This window comes from Nerophis lumbriciformis, linkage group LG01 (assembly GCF_033978685.3).
Source record: "Nerophis lumbriciformis linkage group LG01, RoL_Nlum_v2.1, whole genome shotgun sequence".
NCBI classification, from domain to species: Eukaryota; Metazoa; Chordata; class Actinopteri; order Syngnathiformes; family Syngnathidae; genus Nerophis; species Nerophis lumbriciformis.
In genome coordinates this window covers 44,788,581-44,800,260 of record NC_084548.2, presented here as the reverse complement: position 1 = coordinate 44,800,260, position 11,680 = coordinate 44,788,581, and the positions used below count along the sequence as shown (strand labels likewise).

General features: G+C 37.6%; 1 protein-coding gene across 1 annotated transcript; it reads right to left on the bottom strand.

Moving 5' to 3' along the window:
* Positions 1-55: 55 nt before the first annotated feature.
* On the bottom strand, positions 56-10,890 carry samd10a (sterile alpha motif domain containing 10a). The gene is made up of 5 exons (XM_061983532.1): positions 10,654-10,890; positions 7,203-7,381; positions 1,728-1,896; positions 1,511-1,657; positions 56-303 (listed from the first exon to the last, which is right to left on the bottom strand). The coding sequence occupies exons 1-5, from the start codon at positions 10,664-10,666 to the stop codon at positions 281-283; spliced, it is 531 nt and encodes a 176-aa protein (XP_061839516.1). The 5' UTR covers positions 10,667-10,890; the 3' UTR covers positions 56-280.
* Positions 10,891-11,680: the final 790 nt, after the last annotated feature.

The window sequence follows — 11,680 nt, the reverse complement described above, 5'->3', positions numbered from 1 at the left end:
ATGTAGTCACCCGAACCTCATTTTCAATCACACACGAATCTGGGCGGCGTTTATTGACGTTTTTATTTATTTATGAGATTTGGCACTGTTTACAGAAGTGAAAAGGTATAAATAAGAAAAAATGTGACAATATATCACTGCATAGGTGATTATTGACAGAAGAGATTGTTATCATGATCATGATGCTTTTTCATACTGTCCAGCAAGGAGACCTGATGGGTTTAATCCAACTCTCACAATGTCTTTCAGGGTAAAAAAGACTTCAAATATTTCGGTGTGCTTACGATCGCTTTTCGAAGGAGCCTGAAAAAGACAATGTATATGTTAGCAATATTTACACCAGCAGAGGGCAGAAGAAACAACATGGCGTATGCAATTATGTTTTATTGGTATTTCCTTAAACCCTGAAGTTACAAAAAATATCATTATTCTGAGAGTTCACCGTTGTCTGTTTCCTGTTACTGACAAATCTGAATGTAATGGTAATGTTTAATCATTCAACACCAACAGCAACAACACACTTTATCATACTTGCCAACCTTGAGACCTCCGATTTCGGGAGGTGGGGGCGTGGTCGGGGGTGGGACGGGGGCGTGGTTGCGGGCGGAGGCGTGGTTAAGAGGGGAGGAGTATATTGACAACTAGAATTCACCAAGTCAAGTATTTCATACATATGTATATGTATATATATATATATATATATATATATATATATATATATATATATATATATATATATATATATATATACATGTACATCCTGAAAATATGCAAACAAAACTGTGTTTAGATAATTGATACTTAAAACTTGCATAAATAAATCTTAAGGAATATAACATAACTTGGCTTCTGAGAGCTTCAAAATGTAATGAATAAGATGCTAAGTTGTTGATAAACAAGCAATTATTTTAATAATTAAATATGGTCATTTTAAATGAATTATTATGATCATTTAAAATTAATTATTTCCAATATGTTTATTTTAATGTATAATTCTATGGCTGGATGTAATAAGGAGTCAGAAAAAATACAAATAAAAATACAATTACTTTTGATGTTTTTAGCAAAATATAGTAATAATGTATTTAGTTTTTTTTTTTTTTAATTAATAAATATATTTATTTTTAGGTAAGATAAACATAATAATACAATTTATCTCTAGTCTGGATGATTTAGTTCTTGTCACCCTGTTGTTCTCCCGTCATAAAAAAAAGGCTGTCCTCACTCAGGTCCGCATGGAGCTGGAGGGGGCGTGGCCTACAGCTCCGGGTGAAAATCGGGAGATTTTCGGGAGATTATTTGTCCCGGGAGGTTTTCGGGAGAGGCGCTGAATTTCGGGAGTCTCCCGGAAAATTCGTGAGGGTTGGCAAGTATGCACTTTATGCTATGTTTTTCCTGCACTGTTTGTCCAGCACATGCTTTAGCCATACTGTAGCTGATGTGAGGGTCTTTCACACATAAAGTTTGATTGTTTGATTTAAAGTTGGATACTGATGTAATAGTCACTGACTTTCTCCTCTGCTGAGCAGCTGCAGGTTGCGTCCTTCCTCCTGCACCTGCAGCTGAAGAACTTGCTGCAGCAGCTCCTGTCTCAGCGTTTCTTGCACCAGTCCCATCCTTTGTAACTTGTCACCATTCAGACGCAGCAGCGCCCGGCCTGAAAGTTGCAATGGCTAGTAATTAGTTTCCACATAATGATATAATTTGCATTTAAATAGAGTGAGTACCTGTGATCGCATGATGGGAGAAGGCCTCTACGTAGGTTAGATAGTTGTGTGGACAGTGCTTCTTCAGCCATTTACAAACATCTTGCTGTGTCCACATGACCACGGGTCGGATTAAGCTTGGCTGTGTCGGGCTGGTGTTGTATATGCTGTAATTGTCACTGCAACGATACTGCAGATAAACAGACATTAGAAAAGATTTGTGCTGGCAAATTATCATTTTTTAAAATCTGATTATTGCACTTTCAAATTTGTATTATTCATGATTAATCACAAGTTATTACTCGCTTCCATAATTTAAAGTAATGTAAACAATATTTGGACACAAACACAATTTTATTGTCAGAATGTCATACAGGGACATTTTTAAAATGTTTTATTTGAATTCTGGTCATTTACTTGTTTAAAACTTGGTAATGGTTCTATCTAAAGTACTGTCTAGGTGTATTTTGACATGACATTTACCAGTGAGCAAACCAGTCGGAATCCTCTGACTCATCTTTGCACTTATGTGTGCATTGGTCTGATCACTGACCATATAGCAACCCACAACAATTAAGGTAAAGGAGCATGTGCGGTCAAAATAAATTGCATAATCTGCGTATATATACACACAGTACGTCACTAAATCTGCAGCAAACTGATAAAACTTTATTGTTAAATATCTAGGAGCTACACTGTCAGTAATTAGTGTATGGTTTCTATGAAGTGATGGCAGATTGACTAAGTATAGTACAAAGTTGCAACTGTTAAAGCTGACCTTTTTTCTTTTTAATGATCAGACCCTTCTGCATACTCATCATGTGTGAGCTCAAGAAAATTGCTACTTGTCGGAAAAATGCTACGATAATTGTACGCTTGAAACTTTGGTAGCAACCAGACAAACAGGCACAGTTTACCACCACATTCACACACATATGTTTGAGCCTGATCAGCCTCATTAAAGCTTGCAGAATTGATTGAGACCGTATGTGCAGTTTCTTTACCATGGTTATTCAACTTGCGAATTCAGTTCAAAACTTGGGAGACAAACATTCTTGCAGCAAATTCCTAAACACACACCATGCTTCTGATGTATAGAGGAACTTGGACCACAGTAAACACATTGGCGGATCCTTGCATTTACATTTTAACCTTGCTAACATAGAACACTGCGGTCCGAACTTGTGATTTACATAACTGAGGCGTTTCTCAAGGCACTCCTTTTAAGGCCTCTCCATTTTGGCAATTACATTATTTTTTCATAATGTGATTTATATAACTAAGGTGTTGCTGTAGCTTGTTTACTTCAGATGCAGTCAGTAGTCATCTGTTCAATTTCTTTGGTTATACTCGTAGTGATCCTCAAGGTTCCATTTTAGGTCCTCTTTTTTTTCATCATTTGAATTTGCCTCCATACCGAAATAAGGTATTGGAGATCGTTATGTTTGCTAGATGGCATCTAGTTAACCTTGTGGACATGCCATCAATGATTGTGAACATGAAAGATATAAATGTACTAAATTTCGGAAGGCACCCTTTGGTGGGCCAAACAAAATGACGCGATGGGCCAAATTTGGCCAGTCCCCACTGCTTTAAAGTACCAGTAGAGTAGAAAAACAAGTTGCCTCTATATTGAAGTGATTTTCGTATATATATCTGAAGTATGACACCAAAAGACTTACCAAGTTTGCGAGGAAATAGATATGATCAAAATAGTATCAATCTCACGGAGATTCCCGAGCCATTTTGAGAGATAATAAGGAAGTCAGTCACATGACCGCGTGACGTAGAGGTAGGAAACGCAGATCCCGTCCCTACCAACAAAAATGCAAATCATGCAGATTTTTCAGGAGACAAAAGCGACTACTTTGGGACAAATGATGATCCAGAGCCTTATATTTTTTTATTCTGAATATAAGGAGGGTGATCTACAGGTTTTATAAGCTCTGCTAAACAGATCCAGATTTAATTTGTATATATTTGTACCATGAATTGATTAACGTAGACCCCGACTTAAACAAGTTGAAAAACTTATTCGGGTGTTACCATTTAGTGGTCAATTGTACGGAATATGTACTGTACAATCTACTAATAAAAGTGTCAATCAATCAATCAATAGTGAGACACTAAGCATCATGTAGCAGTATTGCTACGAGCTAAACAAGAAATACAAACTACAAACATAATAAAACTATCACTTTCTGTACAATGTCTGCTCTTACTGTGAGGACGACTGATAGGATGTCCATAAAGTCCCTATTTAGATGAAGAATACATTTTAATCCCCAAGAAGAATTAAAAATAAAGTTGCTTCTGATCCTGTTGTAGTGTTTTTCTCCATCTCCGGGTATAAATTAAATGTCACACATGAACAATTTCTAGATTCATAGCTAAATCTTCCTATTCTCCAGATGAGAGGCATGATTTATAATCTAGAATAACTTTGACGAGCAGAGACGCGATGCAGCAGCAAACAATCATTGCTGCTGTGCTGCATAAGCTTCTTCTTCATTACAGTTTTACGGCAGTTTGCATCCATATACGTTGCATTACTGTCATCTTCAGTTTCATTTTATAATCACATTAAAGTCTCTCCTTGAGTCCAGTGCAGTATAAACTATAGTTAGCGCTTTGTTATCAATGCTAAAAAGACTTTGTTTGCGTTAGCGTTTATAATAACAACATCACTAATATTTGGTTAATATTCAGGTCACGATAAGTAAATGAAGTATTGTTTGCGGGTTTTCAGATGGTTATTTAGAGAATTTTGTGGGCAAAATAGAGAGCCTCGATAGACTCCATTGTTAGCAAACTTTTTGTTTAGTTATTTACGACTTATGTTATTGTTGTGCAGCACTTTGCAAACATTTTTGTTGTTTAAATGTGCTATATAAATAAAGTGGATTGGATTGAAAAACAAGAAAAACATGTGTTCATGTCTTATATAGAGAATGTGAATGATAGACAGCACATATCTTTCTACAGGTCTTTCTCATTTTTATGTGTTTCCAGTTTGACTGATCTGATACCAAAGTGCAGAAGCGTTCCTCAAGTGACGTCAATCACGGTAAATAGTCAAAGGTATTCAGCGCGGAATATTCAAAATGGCTGACTGAATTTGTGACATTGTATGGTGTTTAGACGGTATTTTCACATACTTTGCGGATTGTAAATACAATTGGATATGGTTTAATGGATACATTGAAACACAATTAAGCATATAAAGTCAACATGTTTTTCCACTCTACTGGCACTTTAAAGGAATGGGATATATAAGGAGGATCAGTGAGCACAGAACACAATGAAGAGAGTGTAGGTTGGTAAAAAGCACAGGAAGCCTAATTTTAAAATGGACCTTGATCATGCCAGTAGGATTAAATGAGATAATTATTTCTCATTGAATAAGGTTCAATTAGTTCCATCATTTTGTGTTTCACCATTCACTTCAAACATTAGTTTCATCTTCAAATTGAAGGGTAGAGAAACTATTATACATCCAGATGGAGGTTCACACATTATTGGCTTTGTCCTACATTTCAAACAAATGGGAGTTTTTAATGTTCTAAAACGTGGAAGGCAGCAGAAAATGGACGCAATTAAATGGATTTTTTCTTGACTGACATTTCACAAACAACCTTCCTGCCACAGAGAGTTGTTTTCTACTCCTTTAATTTCACTTGGTCATTCTATCCATTTCTCAGCTAGTTGCTTCCCCCCCACGCTCCCTTTCTTTTTGATTGATTTACTATTTCTCACTTCTTAAAGAGGTATAGACACTTTTTGAAGTCCCACACTGCTAGCATGAATGATCACTGGTGCTGTCCATATTGTGTGTTGCTTTAATTATTTAATACATAACCTTTACTTTGAAATTCAATAGTTAAACTATGTATTATAACAGCATAACAATTGGCAGCTGATAGAATGCACAGTCCAAATGATCAGCTCAGAGGAGAGACATATTTTCTGTAACCCAGTTAATGTTTACAAAAAAATGTTTGAAATGACAAAATAGTTTTGGAGACATGTCGTTACAAGTTGTTTTTCAACTGTGCATTTCATCACAGAGGTTCTTACAGGATCTCTCCTATGCAAGCATATTTACGTTAAGTATGTTTATGTTAAGTGTTGGCTTAAGAGGTGCAAATGGTGGAACTGTATGGAAGGTGAAGAAGTGAAAACTGAGCAGTATACACTATAGTTCATCTTCCAAACAAAGGTAAACAGACCACTGTAGAAAATGCGCATCCGATCGGATTTAAGGGAGCGAACAATGCATGGTATAAAACTGTTATCAGCCCGGCCCAGTTTGAAGTTTTAGCAGGAGCTTATAATTGAAGAGCCATTCAATGGGGTGAAGACAAAAGTGGGACTGCATGACTTGTAACCACAGGCTTTAAATTAGGCCAGTCTCTGCCGACACCAATTGTGTGAGGAAACAATACAGCATCAGATAATGGATTGAAATGTTCGATTTAAAAAGGGAGCAGAATAGCAGCTGAATGAACATCTGTTTACAACTCACATAGGAACTGAAATCTTCGTATAAGTCTTTTTTTAATGAAAAATTCTTACAAAATATATTTTTGCTTACACAGCATGTTATGCAGAATACTACACGACCAGTGCCATTTCGGAGATGGAGCCCCATGGGGGAAAAAAAATGCTTACCGGTATATGCTGTGTTAACAAAGTGGCCATTTGCAATCCAAACTGGACACATTTGCCTGAGAGATTTCCCTTCTACACCCTATACAAAATGATAGCTACGAGAGGTACTGAAAAAAATGTATTCACATCCGAATTGTGATGCTTATTCATTACGATTTTAAATCGATTCAAATTTTTCAAGAATTGATTTTTTTTAAATATGTTTTAGGCCGTCATCGCGTGTACTTTCTATACGCGTATACGTCTTCCAAAATAGGTGCATTTGTAACCTTTAATCTGCTTTGAAAAGGTGTTATCATTTATATACTAAATAGTATATTGCGAGATTCGTACAGTACACGTTGTACAGTAAGTGATGTTTTATTATGTTTGAATAGAGAATAGAGCGACTACCATAGGCTTTATTGTAAGCAGACTTTTGATAGCATTTATTTACTAGTTAGAATGCATAAAAAACATATGTGTTCTTGTTTTACATATAAGATTGTGAATGATAGGCAAAATTCCCCTTTAAAGACAGGAGGCAGAAGCCAAACAGATGTGTGATCTCACAGCACTAAGAGAGAAAGTTACTGATCACTTTCTAACCAAACGTAAGAACAAACAAAATACTTGACAGAATACTTTTCAGCTAGCATGTCTTCCAAATCATTTTGAGCACAAGCTATACAGGGCACCACAAATGTAGTTTAGCCTTGACTTGTTCAATATGGAATGTGATGTGATAACTGTTATTGTAATTGTGTTGCAATGCAAAATGTGATATACACATTTATGAATATATCAATCCAAGACGGGTGGAGCAGGTGTGCTGTTGTCCAGTACCTGGTGGAGCTCAGTGCCCGGTTGCTGTAGCAACTTTATTCTGCCTCCTGTCGCCTTCTGCCCACGCCCATCATGCCAGGTTAGATTCCCCCCAGTCCGCCGAGTTAGCTGGTGTTCAAAGTCCTCTGGCAGAGCTCTGTACTCCACAGCTGGCCTACAAAAACTGAAACTGGACGCCGCTGCAGAGATAAGAAATGCCAAATACTATTTTAACTATAGAATGACAAAGAAACCTGTAAATACATGATCTTACACGTTCAGCCACACACCCTGTCATTGTGTGGTGAGGTTATCATGAAGTACCTGCTTGTACTTGGTAGGAAACAGAGCAACCATGAGGCAACATTCACATTCATCCTAAAGGCAGGTTAAAGGAAGTTGTGTTTTACGTCAATGTTTTTAACTTTGTGCAAAGTCGTAGCTGCTCAACACGCTACTTTCTCATCATTAAAAGGAGGTCTGTATTGGCTGGCATCCAAACCAACTCAACAGCAGGTGGTTTCCCAACAGTCACTAATTAAAGAAAGTGTGGAAGTACAGCAAACATGCTGCTCTTGGCAGTCAACAAGAACTCATTACTAATGCATGTGCCATATTGGAAGGATTTCCTATGATGTTTGTTGCGGTACACTTTTTATATCTTAAAATGAAAAAAATGAGATTTTGAAGAGGACATGGATAGTTGCTATGAAGGGACAGAAGGGTGTGTTTGGTTTTCCATGTGTGATCCTACAATTGCTTTCATTCAATATGTCCTGCCAAAGATACATCCTGCAATCACTTGCACCACCAATCACCAACGTTGAGGATAAAAGTCCAGTAAATTATTACAGCTTCACCAAGACAGCTGACGTGCAAAACATCTTTTACAATGCTACTCTCCCCCAGGCTGCTGTTGTAAACACGCTGCTTCTCCATGGTAATGTGGATAATTAGGAACAGTTGTCAAAATGTGCTGTCCTTAGTATTGCTTAAATAGTACTGAAAGATCAACAACATACACTAAAAATGGTGCAGGGCTTAATGAATAACACACATATATGTATATGTGCATGGGTCTTCATAAAATGTACATGTTTAAAACTAATTATATCATATTAAAATATGGAAAACGGTCTATATTTATTATGAAGTTCCCATGCAGTACACAACTTCATGAAATGATTTAACTAACACCAGAATAAGCAGTATATAAAACTGAATGGATGGATGAATGAATTTACAAAAATAAAAATATAAAAGTTGAACGAATTAAAAATAGTATGTCATGTACAGTATTAGGCAGCTGTGGGTGTCATGAAATAGATTTTTTTTTTTTTGAGGATTTTAGAATGAAATATTGGAAAAGCTTAAAGGGGCCCAAAGCGCATTTGTAGTAAAAAGAAAATCTAATTTAAATAATTGATTAAAAAATACAATACTATAGTAAAACAATACATAATGACAATTAAACAAATATGTTACAAGTTGACAGCAGTCTCACCAGCAACAATTTGCACTGCTTGTTTATAATTATAATTTTCCTTAAAGGGCACCTATGACAATATTAATCTATATTTAAAACACTTCCTTGTGGTGTATTGAAACTGACTGTCACATGTATAACCTGTTTTTTGAGTGTTTGCAAACAGTTTGTGTATGAAAACATTCCCAGATTTTAAATGAAACCCTCCACCCTCTCCAAAAGTATTGGAATTTATCTTTGGAAAATGTACAATGGTAAATATATCTTGAAGAGGATCTCACCGCTTTCTTCACAGGTCAATTAATAAACTCCATATACACTTACAACATCAGGTACACCTGCCCACTGTCAGATCAATACGGAGCAGCATGGAAAAAAGACAGCATTTATGTCACTGCCAATCGCATGCCAGTGATATCGTGCGCATTCCACAATTTGAATAAAATTATACAGTCATGGCCGTGGTGCACGTCAGTGCGCATTCATGTGTGCAGTGCGCAGGGCGCACCTCCGGAAGCGTGCCCGGCGCGTGCCAGTCCATTGCTGCAGCTGCAATCAATCGCCAGCAATCTACGCACCTGTCGCTGATGAGAAGACCAGCATACTTATGCCAGGGCAAACCTGCATCCTGTGCCAGAACGTAGCTACCTGTCTTGTACAGTAAGCCAAACCTAGCTCTATGCATTCGTTTTTCTCTCTGTGTTTTCTCCCCCACCTCTCTGCAGCCTGCCTTCGTTCCCACGTCACAAGCTGTGTGTCTCTTCTCCCCGCGTTCCCTCTGGTTCCCTGGCTGCATCTTGGATCTCGACCTCCCGTCTGGACACAGACTTTTGACGCCTTGCTATTGCCCCAACTTCCTGCCTGTGCTCACGGACCTACGAGCCTGCCTCACCCCTATAGAACTTCCACGCCTCTCGTTCAACACTACCGGTAACACACAACAGTTAATTCACTCACATAGTTCCACCATACACTTTTGGATTCGTCACACTCCATTTCCCTTGTTTATTATCATTATTATTTCTTATATATATACATATATAGAGAGATTAATAGAGCTAATACGACCTCCCTCCTGTCTGTGCCGTCTTCTTCCCCTGTACACCCGCAACAAATACTTCATCATGTTGACAAAACAGTCCAGTCTAAATAGTCCTGGACAAAAACACGAAAGTATTAATTTTATAAATAGCAAGCACAGAGCATAACATGAGAAGGAATAACACTGGAGGCTCCAGGCATTGGCACAGGAGAGAGAGGAGGGAGGATGTTTTTTTAAGTTTTTTTTGTCATAAAGAAATACAATCATGTGTGCTTATGGACTGTATCCTTGCAGACTGTATTGATCTATATTGATATATAATGTAGGAACCAGAAATATTAATAACAGAAAGAAACAACCCTTTGGTGCGAATGAGTGTGAATGAGATGGGTGAGGGAAGTTTTTTGGGTTGGTGCACTAATTGTAAGTGTATCTTGTGTTTTTTATGTTGATTTAATTAAAAAAACGATATATATATATATATATATATATATATATATATATATATATAATTTTTTATTTTTTTTAATGTCTCGTGCGGCTCGGTACCAATCGATCCACGGACCGGTACCGGGCCACGCCCGGTGGTTGGAGACCACTGATCTAATTAATTGAATTGTAAACTCAACTACACTGCCAGAGATGTGAACCTGTATCATGTATGTTAATGTATCATGTATGTTATTGTATCACATATATTATTGCTGCACTTCACATAATTCTGATCGTGTTTCTAATAGTGTGCACCTTTAACCACATCAGCCACAAAAATAAACACGCTTCATCAATATATCTCCCTGACAGTTAAACTGTTTTAAGACCTTTGTAAGAGCCATATATGTACTGGATATTGTGTTGCTTCGTGAATAATCTTGTGGCGAAGTTCGTGCATGCGATTTATTCTGGACATGTGTCAAATATAATGAATGAAGCAAGTCGCCTACCGTCAACAGCCATGATGGTTCCACGCCGCGTGGACTTAATACAAGTGGAGCATCGCCTCAGCCCTGCAAAACCTCCACCGCCTCCCCTACGCTGTAAAAGACTAAACTTTGAATGAGCTTCAACCAACAGGGACGACGTCCCGCATCTTCCGAGCTCCTCCAAGCAGCCCGCGATGACGCGCACAGACGCTTCAGTGGTGGAAGTCGGACAGCGGCTGTCTGCTGCGGACTTTCATCTACACGTTGTGACGCGAGCGAGTGCGCGTTCGCGAGTTTGTCGATGTCGTGAGAATGGGACGCGCCACTCTTTTTCAAGAGCACGAAGAAGCAAAGTGTAGCCCTGGGCCTGTAATTAAGGCAGCCATGAGTGGAGACTGACAAGCAAGCGGATGAAAAGCCTTTTTTTCGCTGCACCCATCTCCACTTTTCAATTGAAGGAACTGTGTGATGTTACGGGCGGTCTTTGGGGCGGGATACATCCTTTATCATAGTGCATTTATCAAAACAATCTACCAATAAATCCTGAGTTTATAGAACAGGGATCCCCAAACTATGGCCCGCAGGCCAGATCCGGCCCGCCAGAAGTACCAAGTTAAATGTTGTTGTTTTTGTTCTGTTTTTTTTAAATCTGTCCTTTCTAATCCATTTTGTACCGCTTGTTACTCTCGGTGTCTCCTAGCCGCTCAGGCAAATCATATTGTCTAAAAATGTATTTTCCCATCGATAACGTGACATTATCTCTTTCAGTCAATTAGTGCGCTCGGAATATATATATATATATATATATATATATATATATATATATATATATTTTTTTTTTTTTTTTATATATATATATATATATATATATATATATATATATATACAAACCCCGTTTCCATATGAGTTGGGAAATTGTGTTCGATGTAAATATAAACGGAATACACTGATTTGCAAATCATTTTCAACCCATATTCAGTTGTATATGCTACAAAGACAACATACTTGATGTTCAAACTGATAAACATTTTTTTTTTTTTGCAAATAA

Excerpts from the sequence above, each read along its gene's own strand:
- samd10a (XM_061983532.1), bottom strand. Across the intron at positions 1,658-1,727 it reads CTCCCATCATGCGATCACAG|GCCGGGCGCTGCTGCGTCTG; the intron begins GTACTCACTCTA and ends TGCAACTTTCAG. Across the intron at positions 304-1,510 it reads GCTGCTCAGCAGAGGAGAAA|GCTCCTTCGAAAAGCGATCG; the intron begins GTCAGTGACTAT and ends TGTCTTTTTCAG.